Raw genomic sequence first — 27,905 nt, 5'->3', positions numbered from 1 at the left:
TATTGGTAACTCACTGATAATGAGCGACTAGATCATGGGTCAATGATGTTTTTGTCATTATAGTTATATATAGTCCTACTATTTAACGAAACCTAGAAACATTTTTACTGTTTTTCTCTGTAACTTAAACATCGGCGCATATTGTTCGAGTCAGGTTCATAAATGCGGAAAGATTACACACGAAGTCCATAGTTGTACAGTACTTACCTCGTTATAAACATTCAAGTCACCACCCCGACCCATCGTTTCAAAACCACAAACAATACAATTCTATAAACATTATTTTATTTCATATCCGGTTCAAATTTTACATACATTGTTAGATATCGAGGAGAAAGTTCAATCTTACAATGTTTTACTCTGAGCAGCAAACACGTTACTGTTAGTGAGTTTATAGTTTGGTGTTTAGGATTTGCAGATAACGGATTCACAATTTTACCCTTTCACCGGGAATAAGGTTCGAAGATTATATTTTTTCCAGACATGTACATATGTGTCCCCTTACTCTTTAAGCACTCTGATCAATTGCAAGCAGACTCGGATGTAAAACGAGATTAACCAAGAGGTAAAAACTTGCAAGCAATATATGTTATGATAAATATGTGACTGTTGCAAAATGTCTTTGGATGGACTATTGTTTTAATTGGCAAAGCTCTGTAATATAGGTTCACGATTACTTGGCGAATTGTATGCTTTACATTGTAATATCCGGTATGTAGTATATAGGTGTAAATTCGTACAATAACTTATCATGGTTTTAAACTTGATCACTGCACTCGCGACGACAGATGTCATAATCAATTTACTTCTTATGTGGTTTAAACTTCAAACTTTATTATTTGTCTCTTTACAAAATACATTGTGTTGAGAAACATATTTACAATATTCAACAAATGCAACATAGATGGAAGACAAATTATATAACTTTTTTTAAACATAACTTTGATAAGTTTACATAAAAATCTTAATATTTTTATATTCGTAGAGTTCATAAGCTGCGAAAATTCAATCATATTTGGTCTCGTGTAGTAATACTCTTTATCATATAATTTTCTTTCTACGGTCTAAAACATTCTAGACGTTACTATCACCATCGTTATATCTGCCCCTGGACTATGCCATAGCAAGACTGAAGGTGCTTGTGTGCGACAACAGATAATCAGGTCATTTGATATACATCAAAAGAATCGAATAATGGTGCATTGTATGGAATTGCGGTTGTTTCTCCTAAACTGCCTTCAGGTTTGCTTCCCAGGGGTAGGTATCATGACAGTACGAATAACTCATGGAGTACCGAGGATGCGCGATTTCACGACAATCATCAAAACATTGAAGCTGTGTAAGGTATACTAGTATTGGTGTTGGATATTTTTCTTATACATTAACAAATAAAGGCAAGATAGCAAGATCAATTTATACTGATGAAGTATGCTGATTAGACTAGTATAACTGTAACCTTTGTACCCATCACCTTTACGTCATCACACACAATTCACTTATCACTTTCAGAATTACGATATGTTGTTAGCGCCCAATTAAATAATTACGTCATCATACACAGAATAGGTTAACTTACGTCACAATTACGTTACCATACACGTATATAGAATGGATGTTTACTACAATTATAGATTATTGCGTCAACATTACGTCATTATACACATAATTAAGTTGTGTCAGTAGTTTAACGTATTACGTCATCATTAAGTCATCACACATAAAATGATTACTGTAACTTCAGATTTAACGGAATATAGTCAATTACAAGTTGTAAATAAATAACAATCAACAAACGTAAGATTATAAAGGTTATGAGCAAGTCCTGCAGCATTTTGTCCGGAAACTGCCACTATTACACATCTGCATTATCTTTACTATACTACAGTAGTCCGACTCGTCCACACACTCTGAAATAGTAAAAATTCAATTACAGGAAACGGAAATAACAAAACAAAACATTTCAGTAACAGGAAGCGGAAATACGTAGGAAAACATCGTGAACAGGATGCGAATGACGTAAACAAGAGACTGAAAATGTTTTAGAATATGTGCTATTTATTCATGGAGCAATGCTGATCGAGTACTTATGCTATATGTTTGATATACCTTTGAAAGACGATTGGATACTAGTGTCTCATTTTAAAAATATTTTGACCAAAATAATATGCTTAAGTACAAGTTAAGACCATGCCATATGTACTGAAAGTGAAAAAATACAATTAAAAGATATAAAAGCTTGCATATCGTGATTAAAAAGAAAAAGAAAGAAAACAAATCGTCGTAAAAGCCATATTTAGACAGAAGCACATACAATACATATGCTTTTGGGTGATTGTTTACCTGTAGAACACTTTTTAAAACATGTTTTTCTCGTTCTCGGCCGTCGGACCCCTTCACAATGACGCATCGCAGGTAGTCCGGACTTTGACCATATACAATTTAACATCCTTGCTCTAAACCCATTCTTCCCACATTCGCCCATACACTGCAAAAATATTACGTTTGGAAAAATAGTATAGATAATCATAATGATATCACATCTCCTTGCATTGACGGAAATCAAGCTAAAATTTCAATTTATTACAGTTTGTCTGATATTATGCCTACTCTGTTACATATTTTACAAAATCTTTTGATATAGCACAAAAAAACCTTGGACATTAGGGTCATAAGACAATGACATAAATATGTATAAGCCTCCAAAGAAATCGATGACGTAGAGCACCTTTCAAAATAATCAGTCAGGTATAGGACCTTTCAAAACAAGCATTGGCAAACAAACAAAGGCGTCATTCGTTTTTGTACCGCAAAGCTTATGACGTATAAAGAATCCTTCAACAAAAACAATGACGTAGATATGAGTGACATACTCACACTTGACCAGGACGAGGTATTCCACCTAGCGGTACAGTTGACGTTGATACACTCCCGGACGGGATGAGGTCCCGCCATGGGTCCTTGGCAGAAAGTCTCATTGATAGGAACAGTTTCATCCTCCTCTGATACACACATTACACTCCTCTCCATTAACGAGAACATATTTCTCGTACACCTTGTGTGTAGACACTGCAATATGTACAACAGCTTTAATTACATTTCCATCAGAACATGAATACGTTATCTTAAAATATATGTTGACCTTAGAATCTAACAAAAGATATTTTGTATTTAAATACGTTTTGTACTTTACCTCGGACCATTCGCCGACTTTCCAGAAAGTACATGGTACCAGGTTACAGCTACGTATAAGTTCTGGTTTAGGATAACCGGCCTTGATACAAGTCCGCATTGGAAACATTTCATAGTAGTCATTAGTAATAATCTCACAGGAAACATTCCTGTTCTGTAATCCACCACCACAGGTAACTGAGCATGCGCTCCAAGGCACTTCCACGAGGTACAAAGGTCGTAATGTCCGATCTATGGGATCTTTTTGAAAAGTTGTCATATTTCTTGCACGTGTCTCGGCAAGCATTTCGGAAAGGTATGATTCCCGAATAACTGTCTCTTGGAATAGATCATAGACTGTACTGAACTTAAGCGTCATGTTTGCCCGTACTTTACCATATTTACAAGTGTAAACACCAGAATCCATTTCCGGTCGACTTTTCCTTATTTTTAAAGCGTAACGCTGAGTAAGTTTTATTCGTGACGTCATGTAAAATCGACGCCCGTTTTTTAACCATTGTATGGCCTTTTTGTTTACACCCTTGGCCGAACATTTTATAATCACCGTTGTCCCTGGCAACACTGATGCTTTCATTCCAACGCTTAGTCGAATTCTTTTAATTTTGTTCAGTTGAAAAAACACGGCATCAACTGACTTAATTTTTGGAGTTGGACATTTGGTCCTATTGCACTCCAAAAATCTGTCAGGCTGTAGGATGTTCCAGCACTCGTCGAACGTCACATTCACCGTCCGACCGTTCGACATTTCCTTCACACAAAAAACGTCACGTGACCGGAGTCCAAATCCACACGATACCGAACACTGGAATGAAGATGAAACAATGATAAATTGAAACGTTCTTACTTTATAATATAATAGGAAACCATCTTTATCTCTATGGGGACACCCTGATAGCAATTTCACCGCTCCTGCTACCCTCTACTCTATGGAGTTCTATTGACGCATATTCATTGACGAGCTCTTTTATCCATTCTCCATTACGCCACTGTTTCAGCAAATCAGCAGCGATTAGATCATTCAAATAGAAAGGCCATGTTCCAGTTATATAATCAGTACATCATGTACTGTACATGCGTGCATACAATTAAAGAAAAAAAAGCTTTTCTAAAATTTATAACGAAGGGTATATATGAGTAAATAACTATGGTTACATGTTTGAAGGCAAACATGGACACATCGCATTTTGTGAACTTGCCTCTGACCAGCTGCTAACGATCCATTTGGCTGGACAGTCAATACGGTTACAATGTTGACGACGAGGAGGGGTCGGCTGATCACACATGAAATCTGGAAGACGTAAAAGGTTGTTCCGTCCGGACGCGAATTCCTGGACACAAGTGACATTCCGCAACATGAATCCTCCTCCGCATGTAGCGGAACAACGCTGGAAATGGCCGACTTTCCACCTATGGAAACATGAACGTGAGACATGAAACGGTTACAAGAAGAAACAATAGATTATATAAAAAGTAAAAATCATTTTTATTTTCTACAGTGACAGCAAATGTAAACAACAGAATTGAGGAAAATCATTGCCGAGCCAACAACACGTTAGGACACCATAAAAGTGTCAGAAAATTTTATAAAATTTTCCAATGCCATATCAGAAACAACTTGTGAAACTTAAATTGCATTCGAAAAGAAAATAATGAAGTGCCTCTTTTGTGAAGGTCTTACCTTTGCGGACACGGGAAGTCGTTACAAACCTTCCTCTCTATTGGGACAGCATCCGCCTCTGTACACAGCCTTTCAGGGGCTATCTCATCGGTAAACTTATTGACACATCGGAGAATAGATTCCTTAACACCTATTAAAACAAATAACAGGTGTTAAGAAATGGGTTTTAAAATCAAGATAGTAGCAAGATGGTGAATTGATCAGTAAACTGCGATTCAATTCCGAAGGCTACGTAGGCGAAAATTTTGAACAGAGACAGTTTATATCATGTATATTGTAAATTATGTTCCCTTCGGAACACTTATGAGAAGTTATAGAAATAATCAATTATTATGAGATCTTGTTACGGTTTTGTCAAAGATAAGTGCTGGTTTTCTATCTGAATATCTCTTAATGTAGTATTGATTATAGTTAAACCATGCGTTTATAGGTATGATAAAATTCAGAATTAAGGATACAGTTGACTATTCTCATTCTGGATCAAATTGAACATCAATTAGGCGCAACTGCTAGATATCTATCGATAACTCACCCACGATATCCCACGCTTCACTCCCACTACTGACTATAATGTAGATACTTACCCCCCAAACAGCTTTTGCTACATTCCGTCTCACCAATGGCTCGATACTCGAAGTGATCCAGACACGGAGATCCCTCACACGGCCCACTTTCCTCTGGCTTGATGTCTGTAATGCCAGGAAGTAAATCGTGATGTTTTATTAAAATACATGCTTTAGACGTATCAAGAACAAATAAAAATTTGGCATATCTTAATCATTGATGAAATTTGATATAAATATAAATCATGTGACTACGAATGAACATTTAAAAGGCGCAAGTATGCTCACTTCATGCCTGAATCCAACAGTGCAATCGCATGTTGCATTGTATTATTTTGATTATCTTAATTTTGTAATCGGTACATACCTGGACAGTCAGAGTCTGCCAGATCCGTAACGGTATCCAGGAAGGAGAGGTACACTTTACATCGAACAAACCGGAACCGAGTCCCCTTCCCACAGGAAGCACTACAAGGACCCCAGTGGCTCACAACAAATCTGACAACACAACATAAACTTACAGCAACCAATAACACAAATATAACATAAAACATAGTTTGGCAAAAAAAGCGCATCACTGAGAATAAAATCAAAAGCCTGTCAACGAAAAGACAACTCAAACAATATCTATAGAAATTGACTGTTTGGTGATTGACGTCTTTCTAAGTCATTTGTGTGAAGTGAGTGCTTTATCTGGGAGGCTGCAGTATATTCCTGTTGTGTCTCCTTGTTATAATTATTGACGCGTTATAGTGCTGTCACACTGAATCATGCTGCCAGACACACAGATTATGTACACCCCACCCGTTCACACCATACTGATAACAGGCAAACCAGTCGTCTCACTTCATTTATGCTGAGCGGTAGGCAGGATCAGAGACTACCTCTTTTATAGACTACAGTGTGTCTCGGCCAGGGGACACAACTCAGCGCCTCCTTCACAGAGGCGAGCTCTCAAATGAAGGCTTAAAGTGAGCCGGTGTCAAGGGAGACGTTAGAAAGAAGAAAGTCGATTAGGAAGTAGAGAACATATAAGATCCTAAATTTAGTCGCCTTTTACGAACATGTAATGAGGACAACAGGTACAATAAGGTAGCAGAAGACAATGAATAGACAAAAAATTACAACAATGATTGGAGACTGACAACAAAAACGACTAACAATGAGAGAAAACAATATAATGAATTCATATGTTGACCACTGCAACACACAATGTAGCCTTTTGACTCATTGAACTAATAAGATGAAATATATTTCTTCAATAAACAAGTACCTGATAAGTCTGAATTATAAATTCAAATTAGGATAAAAATAAATGAGCTTACCTAGGAATGCCTACTTCTAGGTCGTTAAGATTGTCGTCATAGATGACGTCAGTGGTGTAGAAGGAGTCCCGCTGTTCTCCGTCATAGGCCTCCTGTACGTCATCTATCAGAAGGAGATATAATGTATAGAAATCAACGTTATCCTATCGTGATGAAGAGATGATAATATACTACAATTATCGTCATCCTATCAAAACGGATAACGACATGATGACGATTAGGAATTATCGGCAGTTTTATAGTAACAATCTTCTTAAATGTTTCGCATTCAAAAATCTTTGAACATAACATCAATGTCATTAGCGTCATTAGCCAAGCATCATATATTTACTATAGTGAATATTAATGATAAACGATCCAAAACCTATCTTTGTAAGATAAAATGTCCCGACAAATTCAATTCTCACCATTTTGTGACGAACACGGAATGGTTGTGGAGCAGTTCTTTCTCGTGACGGGTTTTCTGTCAGCAGGACAAAATTGGATCCCGATATGTCGACATACCACATCTCGATTTTGGAAGCCAGGTCCACAGGATACGCTACACTGTAACAAATATTGGTAATATCTTACTTATTATCCCTTCTGTGATAATTTTTATTGTGTGTTAATGTGATAATTTTGGGTTTAACATTTTTTTTGACAAACCTATTCATATTATGTTTATTATCAGTTTAGATTGCAGTAAATATTGAATAATTAATTTAATAGTTACATATTTTATGATTCCAACTAATTTATAATGACAATTATTTTATGTAAATAACTATCAGTGATACCTATTGATAATGACTAACCAATTGATTAGCTTTACTAAGTTTAAGTTTATCCATTAAAAAGGAACCCATCCAACATTACACAGTGACGTATGAAACTTAAAGTATAAATGTGTGGAGTTTGTTTTGTGGATTCGCCTTTTTTATATAAAGTGAAATGAAATGTTCATTAAAAATTAATTTACCTAAGGTAATGTTTGATTGTAAACACATAACGTTTACCAACTTTCATTCACGGATACTAAATTTCGATTTCCATTACCAATTCGCGACGATAAACGCTTATTGAAATAGAAAAAATGGAAATTCTCACCAATGTGTGTAATTTTGATACTAAAAAGTAGAGATAATTACCCGGATCGCAAAATTTGCGAAAGTAAATTGCATACAAAGGAAGTTGGTTTACGCTAACCATGTTATCAGATAGAACGAAAAGGTAGATAACTCGTCTATCTTTATATTGCAGACCTTTTATATGTGTTTATGCTATATGTAATCGACAGAACAAAAACTTTTAATCTATTGATATTGAGATTAGTATGGATACCTATTTAACTGTTGGTATTGACATTAATATGGGTACCTATTTAACTGTTGGTATTGACATTAATATGGGTACCTATTTAACTGTTGGTATTGACATTAATATGGGTACGTATTTAACTGTTAGTATTGACATTAATATGGGTACGTATTTAACTGTTGGTATTGACATTAATATGGGTACCTATTTAACTGTTGGTATTGACATTAATATGGGTACCTATTTAACTGTTGGTATTGACATTAATATGGGTACCTATTTAACTGTTGGTATTGACATTAATATGGGTACGTATTTAACTGTTGGTATTGACATTAATATGGGTACGTATTTAACTGTTGGTATTGACATTAATATGGGTACGTATTTAACTGTTGGTATTGACATTAATATGGGTACGTATTTAACTGTTGGTATTGACATTAATATGGGTACGTATTTAACTGTTGGTATTGACATTAATATGGGTACGTATTTAACTGATGGTATTGACATTAATATGGGTACGTATTTAACTGTTGGTATTGACATTAATGTGGGTACCTATTTAACTGTTGGTATTGACATTAATATGGGTACGTATTTAACTGTTGGTATTGACATTAATATGGGTACGTATTTAACTGTTGGTATTGACATTAATATGGGTACGTATTTAACTGTTGGTATTGACATTAATATGGGTACGTATTTAACTGTTGGTATTGACATTAATATGGGTACGTATTTAACTGTTGGTATTGACATTAATATGGGTACGTATTTAACTGTTGGTATTGACATTAATATGGGTACGTATTTAACTGTTGGTATTGACATTAATATGGGTACGTATTTAACTATTGGTATTGACATTAATATGGATACGTATTTAACTGTTGGTATTGACATTAATATGGGTACCTATTTAACTGTTGGTATTGACATTAATATGGGTACGTATTTAACTGTTGGTATTGACATTAATATGGGTACGTATTTAACTGTTGGTATTGACATTAATATGGGTAGTATATTTAACTGTTGGTATTGACATTAATATGGGTACCGTATTTAACTGTTGGTATTGACATTAATATGGGTACGTATTTAACTGTTGGTATTGACATTAATATGGGTACGTATTTAACTGTTGGTATTGACATTAATATGGGTACGTATTTAACTATTGGTATTGACATTAATATGGGTACGTATTTAACTGTTGGTATTGACATTAATATGGGTACGTATTTAACTGTTGGTATTGACATTAATATGGGTACCTATTTAACTGTTGGTATTGACATTAATATGGGTACCTATTTAACTGTTGGTATTGACATTAATATGGGTACCTATTTAACTGTTGGTATTGACATTAATATGGGTACCTATTTAACTGTTGGTATTGACATTAATATGGGTACGTATTTAACTGTTGGTATTGACATTAATATGGGTACTATTTAACTGTTGTATTGACATTAATATGGGTACGTATTTAACTGTTGGTATTGACATTAATATGGGTACGTATTTAACTGTTGGTATTGACATTAATATGGGTACGTATTTAACTGTTGGTATTGACATTAATATGGGTACCTATTTAACTGTTGGTATTGACATTAATATGGGTACGTATTTAACTGTTGGTATTGACATTAATATGGGTACCTATTTAACTGTTAGTATTGACATTAATATGGGTACGTATTTAACTGTTGGTATTGACATTAATATGGGTACCTATTTAACTGTTGGTATTGACATTAATATGGGTACCTATTTAACTGTTGGTATTGACATTAATATGGGTACCTATATTTAACTGTTGGTATTGACATTAATATGGGTACGTATTTAACTGTTGGTATTGACATTAATATGGGTACTATTTAACTGTTGGTATTGACATTAATATGGGTACCTATTTAACTGTTGGTATTGACATTAATATGGGTACGTATTTAACTGTTGGTATTGACATTAATATGGGTACGTATTTAACTGTTGGTATTGACATTAATATGGGTACGTATTTAACTGTTGGTATTGACATTAATATGGGTACGTATTTAACTGTTGGTATTGACATTAATATGGGTACGTATTTAACTGTAAGTATTGACATTAATATGGGTACCTATTTAACTGTTAGTATTGACATTAATATGGGTACGTATTTAACTGTTGGTATTGACATTAATATGGGTACCTATTTAACTGTTGGTATTGACATTAATATGGGTACGTATTTAACTGTTGGTATTGACATTAATATGGGTACGTATTTAACTGTTGGTATTGACATTAATATGGGTACGTATTTAACTGTTGGTATTGACATTAATATGGGTACGTATTTAACTGTTGGTATTGACATTAATATGGGTACCTATTTAACTGTTGGTATTGACATTAATATGGGTACGTATTTAACTGTTGGTATTGACATTAATATGGGTACCTATTTAACTGTTAGTATTGACATTAATATGGGTACGTATTTAACTGTTAGTATTGACATTAATATGGGTACCTATTTAACTGTTAGTATTGACATTAATATGGGTACCTATTTAACTGTTGGTATTGACATTAATATGGGTACGTATTTAACATTAATTGGGTACGTATTTACTTTGATTGACATTAATATGGGTACGTATTTTAACTGTTGGTATTGACATTAATATGGGTACGTATTTAACTGTTGGTATTGACATTAATATGGGTACGTATTTAACTGTTAGTATTGACATTAATATGGGTACGTATTTAACTGTTGGTATTGACATTAATATGGGTACGTATTTAACTGTTAGTATTGACATTAATATGGGTACGTATTTAACTGTTGGTATTGACATTAATATGGGTACGTATTTAACTGTTGGTATTGACATTAATATGGGTACGTATTTAACTGTTGGTATTGACATTAATATGGGTACCTATTTAACTGTTGGTATTGACATTAATATGGGTACGTATTTAACTGTAAGTATTGACATTAATATGGGTACCTATTTAACTGTTGGTATTGACATTAATATGGGTACCTATTTAACTGTTGGTATTGACATTAATATGGGTACGTATTTAACTGTTGGTATTGACATTAATATGGGTACGTATTTAAACTGTTAGTATTGACATTAATATGGGTACGTATTTAACTGTTGGTATTGACATTAATATGGGTACGTATTTAACTGTTGGTATTGACATTAATATGGTTACGTATTTAACTGTTGGTATTGACATTAATATGGGTACGTATTTAACTGTTGGTATTGACATTAATATGGTTACGTATTTAACTGTTGGTATTGACATTAATATGGGTACGTATTTAACTGTTGTATATTGACATTAATATGGGTACGTATTTAACTGTTGGTATTGACATTAATATGGGTACCTATTTAACTGTTGGTATTGACATTAATATGGGTACCTATTTAACTGTTGGTATTGACATTAATATGGGTACCTATTTAACTGTTGGTATTGACATTAATATGGGTACGTATTTAACTGTTGGTATTGACATTAATATGGGTACCTATTTAACTGTTGGTATTGACATTAATATGGGTACGTATTTAACTGTTAGTATTGACATTAATATGGGTACGTATTTAACTGTTGGTATTGACATTAATATGGGTACCGTATTTAACTGTTGGTATTGACATTAATATGGGTACGTATTTAACTGTTGGTATTGACATTAATATGGGTACCTATTTAACTGTTGGTATTGACATTAATATGGGTACCTATTTAACTATTGGTATTGACATTAATATGGGTACGTATTTAACTGTTGGTATTGACATTAATATGGGTACTATTTAACTGTTGTATTGACATTAATATGGGTACGTATTTAACTGTTGGTATTGACATTAATATGGGTACGTATTTAACTGTTGGTATTGACTTAATATGGGTACCTATTTAACTGTTGGTATTGACATTAATATGGGTACGTATTTAACTGTTGGTATTGACATTAATATGGGTACGTATTTAACTGTTGGTATTGACATTAATATGGGTACGTATTTAACTGTTGGTATTGACATTAATTGGGTACGTATTTAACTGTTGGTATTGACATTAATATGGGTACCTATTTAACTGTTGGTATTGACATTAATTGGGTACGTATTTAACTGTTGGTATTGACATTAATATGGGTACGTATTTAACTGTTGGTATTGACATTAATATGGGTACCTATTTAACTGTTAGTATTGACATTAATATGGGTACCTATTTAACTGTTGGTATTGACATTAATATGGGTACCTATTTAACTGTTGGTATTGACATTAATATGGGTACGTATTTAACTGTTGGTATTGACATTAATATGGGTACCTATTTAACTGTTGGTATTGACATTAATATGGGTACGTATTTAACTGTTGGTATTGACATTAATATGGGTACCTATTTAACTGTTGGTATTGACATTAATATGGGTACCTATTTTAACTATTGGTATATTGACATTAATATGGGTACCTATTTAACTGTTGGTATTGACATTAATATGGGTACGTATTTAACTGTTGGTATTGACATTAATATGGGTACCTATTTAACTGTTGGTATTGACATTAATATGGGTACCTATTTAACTGTTGGTATTGACATTAATATGGGTACGTATTTAACTGTTGGTATTGACATTAATATGGGTACGTATTTAACTGTTGGTATTGACATTAATATGGGTACGTATTTTGACATTAATATGGGTACCTATTAAACTGTTGGTATTGACATTAATATGGGTACCTATTTAACTATTGGTATTGACATTAATATGGGTACCTATTTAACTGTTGGTATTGACATTAATATGGGTACGTATTTAACTGTTGGTATTGACATTAATATGGGTACCTATTTAACTGTTGATTGACATTAATATGGGTACGTATTTAACTGTTGGTATTGACATTAATATGGGTACCTATTTAACTGTTAGTATTGACATTAATATGGGTACTTTTAACTGTTATTTAACTGTTGGTATTGACATTAATATGGGTACCTATTTAACTGTTGGTATTGACATTAATATGGGTACGTATTTAACTATTGGTATTGACATTAATATGGGTACCTATTTAACTGTTGGTATTGACATTAATATGGGTACCTATTTAACTGTTGGTATTGACATTAATATGGGTACCTATTTAACTGTTGGTATTGACATTAATATGGGTACGTATTTAACTGTTGGTATTGACATTAATATGGGTACGTATTTAACTGTTGGTATTGACATTAATATGGGTACCTATTTAACTGTTGGTATTGACATTAATATGGGTACGTATTTAACTGTTGGTATTGACATTAATATGGGTACCTATTTAACTGTTAGTATTGACATTAATATGGGTACGTATTTAACTGTTAGTATTGACATTAATATGGGTACGTATTTAACTGTTGGTATTGACATTAATATGGGTACCTATTTAAACTGTTATTGACATTATATGGGTACGTAACTTTAGTATTGACATTAATATGGGTACGTATTTAACTGTTAGTATTGACATTAATATGGGTACGTATTTAACTGTTAGTATTGACATTAATATGGGTACGTATTTTAACTGTTAGTATTGACATTAATATGGGTACGTATTTAACTGTTGGTATTGACATTAATATGGGTACGTATTTAACTGTTAGTATTGACATTAATATGGGTACGTATTTAACTGTTAGTATTGACATTAATATGGGTACGTATTTAACTGTTAGTATTGACATTAATATGGGTACGTATTTAACTGTTGGTATTGACATTAATATGGGTACCTATTTAACTGTTAGTATTGACATTAATATGGGTACGTATTTAACTGTTGGTATTGACATTAATATGGGTACGTATTTAACTGTTAGTATTGACATTAATATGGGTACGTATTTAACTGTTGGTATTGACATTAATATGGGTACCTATTTAACTGTTGGTATTGACATTAATATGGGTACCTATTTAACTGTTGGTATTGACATTAATATGGGTACGTATTTAACTGTTGGTATTGACATTAATATGGGTACGTATTTAACTGTTGGTATTGACATTAATATGGGTACGTATTTAACTGTTGGTATTGACATTAATATGGGTACCTATTTAACTATTGGTATTGACATTAATATGGGTACCTATTTAACTGTTGGTATTGACATTAATATGGGTACGTATTTAACTGTTAGTATTGACATTAATATGGGTACGTATTTAACTGTTGGTATTGACATTAATATGGGTACGTATTTAACTGTTGGTATTGACATTAATATGGGTACCTATTTAACTGTTGGTATTGACATTAATATGGGTACGTATTTAACTGTTGGTATTGACATTAATATGGGTACGTATTTAACTGTTAGGTATTGACATTAATATGGGTACGTATTTAACTGTTGTATTGACATTAATATGGGTACGTATTTAACTGTTGGTATTGACATTAATATGGGTACGTATTTAACTGTTGGTATTGACATTAATATGGGTACCTATTTAACTGTTAGTATTGACATTAATATGGGTACGTATTTAACTGTTAGTATTGACATTAAATATGGGTACGTATTTAAACTGTTAGTATTGACATTAATATGGGTACGTATTTAACTGTTGGTATTGACATTAATATGGGTACCTATTTAACTGTTAGTATTGACATTAATATGGGTACGTATTTAACTGTTGGTATTGACATTAATATGGGTACGTATTTAACTGTTAGTATTGACATTAATATGGGTACGTATTTAACTGTTGGTATTGACATTAAAATGGGTACTATTTAACTGTTAGTATTGACATTAATATGGTACGTATTTAACTGTTGTATTGACATTAATTGGGTACTATTTAACTGTTTTAATTAATGGGTACCTATTTAACTGTTAGTATTGACATTATATGGTACGTATTTAACTGTTGTATTGACATTAATATGGGTACGTATTTAACTGTTTAGTATTGACATTAATATGGGTACGTATTTAACTGTTGGTATTGACATTAATATGGGTACCTATTTAACTGTTAGGTATTGACATTAAAATGGGTACCTATTTAACTGTTGGTATTGACATTAATATGGGTACGTATTTAACTGTTTAGTATTGACATTAAATATGGGTACGTATTTAACTGTTGTATTGACATTAATATGGGTACCTATTTAACTATTGGTATTGACATTAATATGGGTACGTATTTAACTGTTAGTATTGACATTAATATGGGTACGTATTTAACTGTTGGTATTGACATTAATATGGGTACCTATTTAACTGTTGGTATTGACATTAATATGGGTACGTATTTAACTGTTGGTATTGACATTAATATGGGTACCTATTTAACTGTTGGTATTGACATTAATATGGGTACCTATTTAACTGTTGGTATTGACATTAATATGGGTACGTATTTAACTGTTGGTATTGACATTAATATGGGTACCTATTTAACTGTTGGTATTGACATTAATATGGGTACGTATTTAACTGTTGGTATTGACATTAATATGGGTACGTATTTAACTGTTGGTATTGACATTAATATGGGTACCTATTTAACTGTTGGTATTGACATTAATATGGGTACGTATTTAACTATTGGTATTGACATTAATATGGGTACGTATTTAACTGATGGTATTGACATTAATATGGGTACGTATTTAACTGTTGGTATTGACATTAATATGGGTACCTATTTAACTGTTGGTATTGACATTAATATGGGTACCTATTTAACTATTGGTATTGACATTAATATGGGTACCTATTTAACTGTTGGTATTGACATTAATATGGGTACCTATTTAACTGTTGGTATTGACATTAATATGGGTACGTATTTAACTGTTGGTATTGACATTAATATGGGTACCTATTTAACTGTTGGTATTGACATTAATATGGGTACGTATTTAACTGTTGGTATTGACATTAATATGGGTACCTATTTAACTGTTGGTATTGACATTAATATGGGTACCTATTTAACTGTTGGTATTGACATTAATATGGGTACGTATTTAACTGTTGGTATTGACATTAATATGGGTACCTATTTAACTGTTGGTATTGACATTAATATGGGTACGTATTTAACTGTTGGTATTGACATTAATATGGGTACCTATTTAACTGTTGGTATTGACATTAATATGGGTACGTATTTAACTGTTGGTATTGACATTAATATGGGTACGTATTTAACTGTTGGTATTGACATTAATATGGGTACGTATTTAACTGTTGGTATTGACATTAATATGGGTACCTATTTAACTATTGGTATTGACATTAATATGGGTACCTATTTAACTGTTAGTATTGACATTAATATGGGTACGTATTTAACTGTTGGTATTGACATTAATATGGGTACCTATTTAACTGTTGGTATTGACATTAATATGGGTACGTATTTAACTGTTGGTATTGACATTAATATGGGTACTATTTAACTGTTGGTATTGACATTAATATGGGTACCTATTTAACTATTGGTATTGACATTAATATGGGTACGTATTTAACTGTTGGTATTGACATTAATATGGGTACGTATTTAACTGTTGGTATTGACATTAATATGGGTATCGTATTTAACTGTTGGTATTGACATTAATATGGGTACCTATTTAACTGTTAGTATTGACATTAATATGGGTACGTATTTAACTGTTGGAGCATATTGACAATTAATATGGGTACCTATTTAACTGTTGGTATTGACATTAATATGGGTACGTATTTAAACTATTGGTATTGACATTAATATGGGTACGTATTTAACTGATGGTATTGACATTAATATGGGTACGTATTTAACTGTTGGTATTGACATTAATATGGGTACGTATTTAACTGTTGGTATTGACATTAATATGGGTACCTATTTAACTATTGGTATTGACATTAATATGGGTACCTATTTAACTGTTGGTATTGACATTAATATGGGTACGTATTTAACTGTTGGTATTGACATTAATATGGGTACGTATTTAACTGTTGGTATTGACATTAATATGGGTACGTATTTAACTGTTGGTATTGACATTAATATGGGTACCTATTTAACTATTGGTATTGACATTAATATGGGTACGTATTTAACTATTGGTATTGACATTAATATGGGTACGTATTTAACTATTGGTATTGACATTAATATGGGTACCTATTTAACTATTGGTATTGACATTAATATGGGTACGTATTTAACTATTGGTATTGACATTAATATGGGTACCTATTTAACTGTTGGTATTGACATTAATATGGGTACCTATTTAACTATTGGTATTGACATTAATATGGTACGTATTTAACTTTGGTATTGACATTAATATGGGTACCTATTTAACTATTGGTATTGACATTAATATGGGTACCTATTTAACTATTGGTATTGACATTAATTGGTACATTTAATATTGTATTGGGTACGTATTTAACTGTTGGTATTGACATTAATATGGGTACGTATTTAACTGTTGGTATTGACATTAATATGGGTACGTATTTAACTATTGGTATTGACATTAATATGGGTACGTATTTAACTATTGGTATTGACATTAATATTGGTACATATTTAACTATTTAACATTGACATTAATATGGGTACCTATTTAACTGTTGTATTGACATTAATATGGGTACCTATTTACATTTGTTATGGGTCTGACAGGATTGTACTTCGCTGTTAACAGTGATTGTACTTCGCCTGAACAGGATTGTACTTCGCCTGTTCAGGGGTAGCAAGAAAGAAACATACCATGGATAGATCTTTTAATTAGATGGAATCAAAGTTCAAATTAGCAATGGTTTAAAGTGTTAATAATCCATCTGTCTGACAGGCGCTCGCAAATTCGAATTTCATCATCACTCACAATTTATTTTAAAGAAACATTGCTGTCTATTCTAAAACAACGTCACAAATATATAATCTAATCATGTTGGATCAGTTTGTGTAAAATGTTTACTCCTCGTGTGTTCCGGGAATAATTAATTGATCAATATACACTAAAATGTTTCAAGCACAGGTACATAATAACAATGTGACTCTGCATTGATATTAAATAGGCGTGAATTAATCATTGGGTTTGAAAAAAAAGAAATTACGCGAATAAGTCATTAGGTTTGAAAAGGCGAAATTTAATACTCACAAAGTTATGATCTCCTGCACTACATGTATGACGTGTACTTACCGGTGTCCACTCTCCAGCGTACCATTTCGGACATAAGATGTTTCCACACGACTTCCTCGTGGATGGCTTCGGATTCTGACACTCCGCATCCGTCAACACCCGCTGGGTACCGTCTAGGAATGTGTCCACACAGATGACGGTCCGCCAGGCGAACCCTCCGCCACAGGTCTGGGTACAATCGTACCAAGGGCCCACTCGCCAACTTTAATAACATATACATTTATATGTTAGCGGTGAAACTTTGTCAACCTTTTAAATCAATCAACCATCAGCTGATTAGATATCAATGATAATATTTTCATAACCTACTATTCTTGAAGAAACCCAAATGAAAAACAAATTCTTGCTATTTCTCATGATAAGATATACAATTTCATGTTTTGCTGGCCCAATTTATCTCGATATGACAAATACTCATATCAAAGTCACACATAGTTGTTAAGGATATTTGTTTACATGGGGAAAAAAATTGCAATATTAGACACATGACAGACAGTTTTTGGCTTATATCCTTAACTTATACATATAGTTGTTGCGCATTTTCTTGGGTCAAAAGTATCGTGTTTATGGCATTAAACAGGGAAAATGAATTTCAACAATATATTTATAAGAGTATATATTTTCTTACACACACATGTGTTCTGCGAACTAACATTACCTTGGCAAACACTTCCTGTTGATGCACTGTCGTCTGACAGGTTTGATGACGTCACTTCCGTGACAATTTTCGTTATTAACCAATCGTCTGGTTCGGGGGTCTTGACACGCTAGGCGGCGCTCTTGGTACCCTGTTATTGCAATTAAAGGGAACAAAATGCGTTCATGGCACACGTGTAAACTAATAGAATTTCTTTCATCAACGTTAATTAAATATAAAAGCAAAAGCTCACAAATCAAAACTCAGAACGTAAATAAAGAATAATGCGATATCATATACAGCCAGAATATGTAAATATTTTGCTAGTAAATACAAATTGTTATCAAACGCTGCCCGATTGAAGGGAAATTCTACACATATTGAGAGAAAGGGGAAGTAATCGATGTTACCTACACCACAGGTCTCCGAACAAGGTCCATATCCAGTATTGATCCATCTGTACCACGTGTTTCCGGTTTGGGATAAACACGAGTTGTTGCCGCCACACACTCCACACGAGTCGACATATTTTGTGGAGCCCAAGACCTTGTCACAACCAACAGGCTGACACAAACCACAACAGAAAGTCAAGTAATGATTAGTTTAGATACATGAAATTCAGAAAGAAAAAAACATAATTTATCCATTAGGTAAAGGGTTTTATTGTTTCAAGATTACTTTAGCTTTATGAAATCAAATTTCTGGTTATACAGGAAAGATAATCGATATCGATAATTCACCAACATTCATAAACATTCACAAAAACAAAGTTTTACCCAGCATTTCCCGTTAATGCACATATCCAGGACATCATCGCGACATCTGGTGCCATCTAGGACTTTAGGGCTGAACCTCCGAATAGTATTTGAACCAACAGCTTGACAATATAGAGCACATGGGCTTGTAGAATCATGATAGGGTACCCACTTCAAATCCGTCACAATATGCCGGTCATCATTGTGCGCAGCGCACTGCTGCATCCGAAAATCTATACTCCCACGAGGACATTCCTGTAGATAGCAAAGATTAAAGTTGTCTTTCTTGTAAATTTCACCATCACAAACTCTCATAAAACATACAATATGTGAATATGAATGCTTATATATAATGGCCCAGATCCATGAAAACACAAATATACTATCGAAATAGCGGTAAATGTCGAATGAAATATCACACGTTTTGAAAGAACCGCCACAGTCAACGCCATGTTTCAAACACATGACCGACATCGGCGATACCCGTATAGATCGGAACAGTTCGGATACTTCCGAGCTATTTTAAGCATGTACATGTTAAAAAGATTTTTGATTTTTATAATTAAAAATACTTCCAATGCTGCAACTTTATAAAAAGTAGTAAAAGTAGAAAGTTTAAACCTCGGACAGACGGAGAAAAATGTGTATAACACTATGACAAACAGAGCGAAAGTGATAGACTGTACATTCCACTGGTAAATTTGAATTGTTGAGTCAAGATGATAAGTTAAACAAATCTAAAACTTGTCCAAGATGCAATTGTACCTGCCTACCTGTGTGTTACATGTCGAGTAGCGGATGTGTTCGCCGTCACAGTCTCGTGCAAATCTTCTGCTGCGCAGACAACGTCTGAGTTGGTAGGCCGCCCCGGAGTCGCACGTGCGGGAACATTCACTCCATTCTGTCCAAATTGACCAATAATCTGCTACTACCATATGACATGTCTGAAAAGAAAAAATAGTCAAATGACTTATTGTTTGGAATTTTGCGAACGCTGTCATTAGTATGCCTGTGCCATTTCATTTGTGACACAAAACCTATTATTGTTTCCATTTTATGTTTGGCATACTGATTTCAATTTCGTGATGCTATATGTGTTGATATTTTTATCATCTTGTCCTACAGGTTTGGAGTAAGAATTGTATCTCATCCCCCATGATATGATAATATAAGGCGACTAAATAAGTTGTATTATATTTAACTGACGTTCTTCTTCACAACGTCTCTCTTGACATTGCCCAGCATCTGACCTTCAGTTGAGCGCTCGCCCCTATAAGTACTGGGTTCAACAAGACGATACACACCTTAGTCTACAAATTGAAAGTTTCCGTTCTTGCTTTTCGCTTAGCATTAAGATAGTGGGATGACTGGGTTGTCTATTATAAAGGGACCACGTGGGATGTGTTGTAACTCCGGGTCATTGGTGACATGCTTCAGTGTAACAGCATTAAAAGGGCAAGAGTTCCATTATTACAAGGAGGCACAACTTACAGAAATCACACAACACATTGGATACAGGAAAACCCATCCTTAATGACCTAGTAAATATAATAGTAAATATAATGTTAAGTCTAATCGACCTAACAGCCCACTCCATGCAGAAGGTAATATATAAGGTCTGGTCACTCTATCCTCTTGGGTAGGGCAATACTATTTTATATAATATCACTTACATAATATTAGAGGACTTACAAATGATGGTACGAAATGAAATTAATTGTTATTTTCTCATGTGAGAAGTGACATTATTCCGCCCCATGTCCTTTCTGAATTTGAAGAATTTGGTTACCCGTGCTTGCTGGATGTCACTTTCGTATTGCCACTACTCGGTCAGAAGCATACTTCCATAGACTGTGACAGAGCTACAGGTCCCTTATTGCTGCATAAATATATGTACCATTTTTTTCAGACTCTGATGTGCATTGGACAGGACAAAGATCATTCCTCACACACGCGAAGGCATTTTTGAGTTAAAGGCAAAAAGAGAGGCAGTGTCAATAGAGAAATGAGACTTATAAAATTGTTAAGAATCCTTTGCGAATGATGTTATGTTGGCAGCAGATAAAATGTTACGGCTCTACAAGTAAGGCATTGCTTTGAGAGAATGTATCTTTTTATATGGCCATCGGTGATTATTGCTTCATATGGTGACTAAATCATACTACCAAAGAAATCACTCACTATTTTGAGAATTCTTGGTCATTCTAATCTCAGAATGTTAACAAAAGCACCAACTACCATTGATATAAATGGCTTTGAAATATTTCGGTTTTGATACAAAGACAAACGCCTTAATCAAAGGGGCGAACGCTAAACCATTTACCAAATACTGCGAGGCGCTGTCAAAAGTGACGTTTAGACATGCAGACAAAAAGAAAAGGAAAAGGCCATTTGATTGTTTATCTCGCCTTGTCCGTCGCCTCGAACGTTTGTATTCTACATGCTCTTTGAACTAATCGTAAAGGTGACTAAATGTCTAACGTCTCCCTTGAGCCCCCCTCCTTTTTTGGCCTAAAAATGAGCTTTTTCCTATGTGAGGAAGGCTCGGTGTTCTATCCTCTGGTCGAGAACGCATAGTCTATAACAGTAGAGGCTTGACACCCAGCATAAATGAAGTGGACGACTAGTTTCCCCTTCTCAGTATAATGTGACCGTGTTAGGTGTATTCTTCAGTATCTTCATTGTGATAAAACATTAAAACAGGATAAAATTTATATTTCGAAGTGTAAAATCACTTCCATACTACAGAATCCCAAAAACACTCACACGCACAACACATACATGGGAGGCTGTCCTTAAATTATACTAGTATTAATAGCCAGTAATATAAGACGCTTAGCAAAACCAACCAACCAATCGCTTTGTAAAGATTACACAATGATAGGTAGGGATTGGAGTGTTGAGACAGCAGATACAATCATCATTCTCTATCAACAGGCTTCAGGCTGTGAAAAGGAGAGATTAGATAGAAACATGGTGGATGGCGGACACTTCCAATACCCATCCTGACATTTCGGACCGGAAGTTCTATAACAAAACTATAATGGCCGAAACACTAGTCGATCCACACATTAAGCGTGTCCTGAAAACTATCAAATTACACTCTGATTGTCAAGAAAAGTACAAACAAATATCTGATGGAAACCAGGCTCCAAAAACTCGCCTGTAGTGGTCATAGATGTCAGAACGGTGTTTGGAAATCTGATTACACAGCTAAGATAATTTAGCGCGATCATAGATTGAGAAACCTAGCGGTTTTAGTTTTACGCTTATAATGTCAAATGGTGGCGGTATACCAACATCATTACTTGTTCCAAACGACATATGTTAGCTTCCACAATTAGTGTTAAGCTAGATCAAACGGGTTTGTGTTTCTAACAAGAAAAATAAATGTCGGAGAAGAGAAACATATCTCTGATTTGTCAGAACAATTACTATTACAACACACAGTCGGTAGTGGGGTTACATACGGGGCTTGTAACCTTTGGTCCCGGTATCATAACCTGTAGAGTCACTCTGTAAACTATGGACTGGTGGATCTAGGTCAGAGCTAAACCATGGACTGGTGGATCTAGGTCAGAACTAAACCATGGACTGGTGGATCTAGGTCAGGGCTAAACCATTGACTGGTCGATCTAGGTCAGGGCTAAACCATTGACTGGTCGATCTAGGTCAGAGTTAAACCATGGACTGACCAATCTAGGTCAGAGCTAAACCACGGACTGGTTAGTCTATGTCATAGCTAAACCATGGATTGGTCGATTTAGGTCAAAGCTAAATCATGGACGGGTCGATCTAGTTCAGAGCTAAAGATGGACTGATTGATATATATCGCCGCTAAACCATAGAACGATCAGGGTAGTTCACATCTATTCCATAAAACGGTCAAGTAGTTCACAGTTAATTAAATCATATAATGGCCGAGTTAGGCCAGAGTTAAAACATAAAACCATGGAATGCCGAGGTTGTTCACAAATAAACCACCAAAGGATCAAGGTAACTGTAGGTACCAAAAGAAATCAGATTTGTGGTTATCGATAAGTTATTTAAGGAATGATTTTTATTTTTTGTTGTCTACTGGTGTGTAAACTGCATTTTTTGTAAAGATATTTTAAATGACGCGCTGAAAAGATGCAGCTTACACACCAGTAAACAACAAAAAATTAAAAACATTCCTTATATTTATATTTCCACCGACCATTTCATTTAAATTTAGTGTTCCGGTGAAATAAACCTTCGATTTATCAACGTTATACGATTGATGGAACAGCTGAGTAATTGATGGAACCGCGAAACAGATGGCTCCTTTTTGGCGGGAAAATGTGTCAAGTTCCGGGAGTAAATGAAATATAGTTTCACAATAACTTTATCGTTTTTGATTCATTTATTCCATATGTTTTCATTTTTTATTTTTCAATGTTAACTCAATGCTTTCCATTGCATTCAAACTGATGTTGATATCGAACATTTGTCATGGCATATATTTTGGCCTAACCGGATGCGCATTCACAAATGGGCGGAAGTCAGTGTTTCGGTTTGTGTTCTTGCGCAAGTGTAAACGATTGCCCGGTTAGTAAGGTTATATAGGAAAGTGAAAACGGAAATATAAATATAGATATACAAATGGATTAGTCGTATAATGTCAGAACTAAACCATCGAATGAACAGCCTATGGTATGGGATGATCGAACTAGATTACATAAGAACACCATAGGTAAGACGTAATTGATGGAATGGTCGATCAAGTTCTGATGGTCGATATTATTCAATTCTAAAACATGGAAGTGTCGAACTAAGCCAGAATAAAATAATAAATGGATAGTCGTACTAATTTATTTCATTTCATTTAAGAATCTTTCATGGTATAAAATGATTGATGTAATTTTTTTCTGCTCTTACCGGTTGCAATGGAGATAATCTTCAATCACTTCGGTTGTAGATTAAATGAAATCGAAGCGCTGCTGCTGCAAATTAACTGCTGGAGCTTATGATGGTAGCTACATAGATATCAGTGCTGAGTTTGAATAAATAAATTTTGATCTTGTGAATAAGGACATAATGTAATTCCATCAATTCAAATGATGTCTTGAAATATGTCTTGTAATGGTTGTGCTTTAATTTGCCTCAGATAGACACATGATCTGAGTCGGACACTAGCCCCCAGAATGGTTATACCCAGTCTATATATTACAACCTCTCCTTACTACGGAGTCGGCAGGTGGTATATCAAGATGGCGCTTCCCCATATGGTGACCTTTGGGCAGTAGTGATGTTTGTCAGGTGTAGCGGTTTCGATGTACACACAATGATCTCTATGAAGTGACGTCATGACGTAAAAGCTGCCAACACATGTCGGTAACACACTACGCCGTACGGCTATGTTTATACAGCCTCCAGTACAACCATTTCATTTTCAGATTATGGTTTGTAGAATATATATCGAAGACATTCTTACATAGCATAGTAGTTTTGTTATTTAGCTCGAACATGTACGATCCAGGGTTCATCAATATTCCTTTACTTACTGGTAAATTGTCTGTTGGAAAGCATTAACAACGTTACGCAATCTTCATTAACATATGATTTTCTTCGTCTGATTTAAGCCTTTCTATGGATGCTTTGACATAAAGACTTTCCTTATATTTTATTGCTGCAGCTGGGGTTTGAAATTACTGTGATCAGACAGCATTGGGATGTTTCTGTCATATTTTTTTTCCGCCAACACCCCAATTGCAACCTACCCCTCACAAAGATTGCGTCTATAACGACACTCTGTTAGATGTGCCTGAATATATATATATTTATATTGTTATACCCGTATAAAATAGTTTGTATATAAACTCTATTGACAAAAATGCCAATAAATGAACTGTTCCGTTGAGCGGTCCAAAGAACTATTAAAATCGACTGTTAAAATATGCTGTTGGACCGGAGTGACGCAAAACCTACAATTTAAGACGTCAATGCATTGTTTTGAGTCAATGGGTATAACAAAACACTTATCGAATGGGATTTCGGACAACAGATCATTTGTTTGACCCGTAGACAAACTGTTGCCCGAGGCCGGAGGCAACAGTTTGTCTTCGGGTCCAACAAATCATCTGTTGCCCTCAACCCCAGTCAACAACTGTATATCTTAAGCCAAGCTATCATCGCGGTGACGTAATTTCGCGTTTTAATGCCAAATGACGCCGCTCATACCGATCATTTCACGATGTAGACTAGTATGTTTGTTGTATATATGGCCTCAATATAAATGTGTTTGACATATATCGCGAGACTTAAATTGCGCAATGTGTGTATCGCAAAATTTTTATTATGCGTTAACATGAGATGGTTTCGAGTAACCGGAAAACATGGTTATGGTTGACTTGTCCAAGAACTATAAAAAACTCACAAATCTTTGTAATGATCTTTGGGAAGATAGACGGTACTATTGTTACAGACAAATACAATATGAAACTACATGCTTCGGGCTATATATATCTATGTAGAATATCTCAAACATCAAATGTTCAGAGAATGCACCACATCTAAGAGACCGAGTATTTTATATGCATGCATCTCTTTCCTCTTACATTAACTCGATAGCTATACAACACATTACGTGTTTCTACTTAAACAATACATTCATAACCACATGTTTAACTGGTTATATTGAAACCAGCAGACAAAGGGAATTATCAGTAAACGCTAACAATGTTTCATCTCTGTGTGTAAGTTGTATTGAAATCAATTATAGCATAGATTTGGCATTCTTACCCATTGTTTTGCTCTTTTCGTTTATGTTGGGCCTAATATTCATTTCAAGCTGGATGTTAACTAAGAATTACAATTTTATTCTCTATGATATGTCGTCTTATTATACATCTTGACGCAGGTATAGCGATAATAACGTCCTCCCTGAACTTATGCCATGAGGAAGGCTCAAGGATGTGCTTGTTCTGTGTCTCCCACGCCATGTTACAGTACACTAGCACATTTAAAAATGGTAAAAGGGTCAAGAGGACCACTGTTACAAAGAGGGACAACACAAACATACTGCAGTCTCCCAAAACATGCACACAATCCACGCCCGAAACACAACGAATACAAGGGAGAGCCGTTCTTAGTTGACCATGATTGTTAACAGGACGTTAATGTAGTCAACCAAACAATCGAAATATTATCACGATATACTTCCACGAAAACCTATTATACAAAATAGAATTTATAAGGATATAGTTTCAATCTTACTACGGTTTCAGAGTTCATTCTCTTGTGGTTTATACACAAAACTCGTGCACCAACTACAGCATACATTCTCAGACAATGTAAGACAATGTACAGGCTCTTTCCAGGCTACCAAGGCTAAGTGGCACGTGTAATATCCGTTGACATGTATAATGTGTGCTAAAAGAATGTAATACAGAATTAACGAACTTTCTATTTAAGTTAACTTAACTTATTGATCTAAGTTAGTTTATTATTCTTATTATCAGAAGAAGCCGTCTGGTAATTACCGATATTCCTGTAATCTAAAGCGTATAGAAGGAATGGTTTCTCTACAATGGTTGCCATTCCTACAATAACTTCGTGCCGGTTTGGCCACTTGTTGTTCTACTGAAATACATTAATGTAAACACTCGTGCCAACTCTCCCCCTGTAATTGTTAATCATAATTAGGAGTGAGGACTTGTTCCTGAAGGCGGTTGGTGACGTGAACTTTATCTCGTTCCTCCTATTTCTGTCGGCTCCATCATGTCCACCGCACGGCAATCCCTATACATATGACTATACCATATCCTCCCAAAATATAACGACTCCGCAACCTATTGCATAATCGGACATTGTCCTGAAATGACCCTGGCCTCGGATAGAATGTTAAACTTAATAAACCAAACAAATGGATTTTTTCGTTTTGTATGTTTTGTCATTCGCCTGGATAATGTCTAGTTTTATACGACAGCTGTCCTCGATGAAGACAACCTTCCGGAGCAACTGGTCCTAATTGTTTTGAACAAGAAATATTTTTTTTTCTTATCTTAATGCGTTAGGGCTATAAGTTTAGCTAAGTGTAGTTACTCGTCTTTTGTTATATGATGTATTACGGACCGAGAGGATGACCTATTTCACATTCGCGATGTACTATTTAAATCGTTTAAAA

The 27,905-nt window shown here is 34.4% G+C and overlaps 1 protein-coding gene across 1 annotated transcript; it reads right to left on the bottom strand.

The window, feature by feature from the left end:
* Positions 1-91: 91 nt before the first annotated feature.
* Positions 92-20,775, bottom strand: LOC138333066 (protein madd-4-like). The gene is made up of 15 exons (XM_069281184.1): positions 20,533-20,775; positions 19,781-20,014; positions 19,415-19,568; positions 19,026-19,155; positions 18,368-18,569; positions 7,163-7,301; positions 6,756-6,858; positions 5,798-5,928; positions 5,452-5,556; positions 4,868-4,997; positions 4,386-4,596; positions 3,191-3,991; positions 2,875-3,066; positions 2,341-2,485; positions 92-1,907 (listed from the first exon to the last, which is right to left on the bottom strand). Exons 1-15 carry the CDS (start codon positions 20,758-20,760, stop codon positions 1,810-1,812), a joined length of 3,003 nt encoding a protein of 1,000 aa, XP_069137285.1. The 5' UTR covers positions 20,761-20,775; the 3' UTR covers positions 92-1,809.
* Between the last annotated feature and the right edge of the window lie 7,130 nt (positions 20,776-27,905).

This window comes from Argopecten irradians, chromosome 10, assembly GCF_041381155.1.
Source record: "Argopecten irradians isolate NY chromosome 10, Ai_NY, whole genome shotgun sequence".
Lineage (NCBI taxonomy): Eukaryota > Metazoa > Mollusca > Bivalvia > Pectinida > Pectinidae > Argopecten > Argopecten irradians.
The sequence above is the reverse complement of the archived record's forward strand: the minus strand, read 5'-3'. Positions and strand labels throughout refer to the sequence as shown.

Bases quoted from the DNA above. Each gene is read 5' to 3' on its own strand.
- LOC138333066 (XM_069281184.1), bottom strand. From the start codon at position 20,760: ATGACAGCGTTCGCAAAATTCCAAACAATAAGTCATTTGACTATTTTT. The intron at 6,859-7,162 runs GTGAGAATTGAA...TCCTTCTGATAG, and splicing joins TCCGTGTTCGTCACAAAATG to ATGACGTACAGGAGGCCTAT. The intron at 4,597-4,867 runs GTAAGACCTTCA...ATGTTTCCATAG, and splicing joins GACTTCCCGTGTCCGCAAAG to GTGGAAAGTCGGCCATTTCC.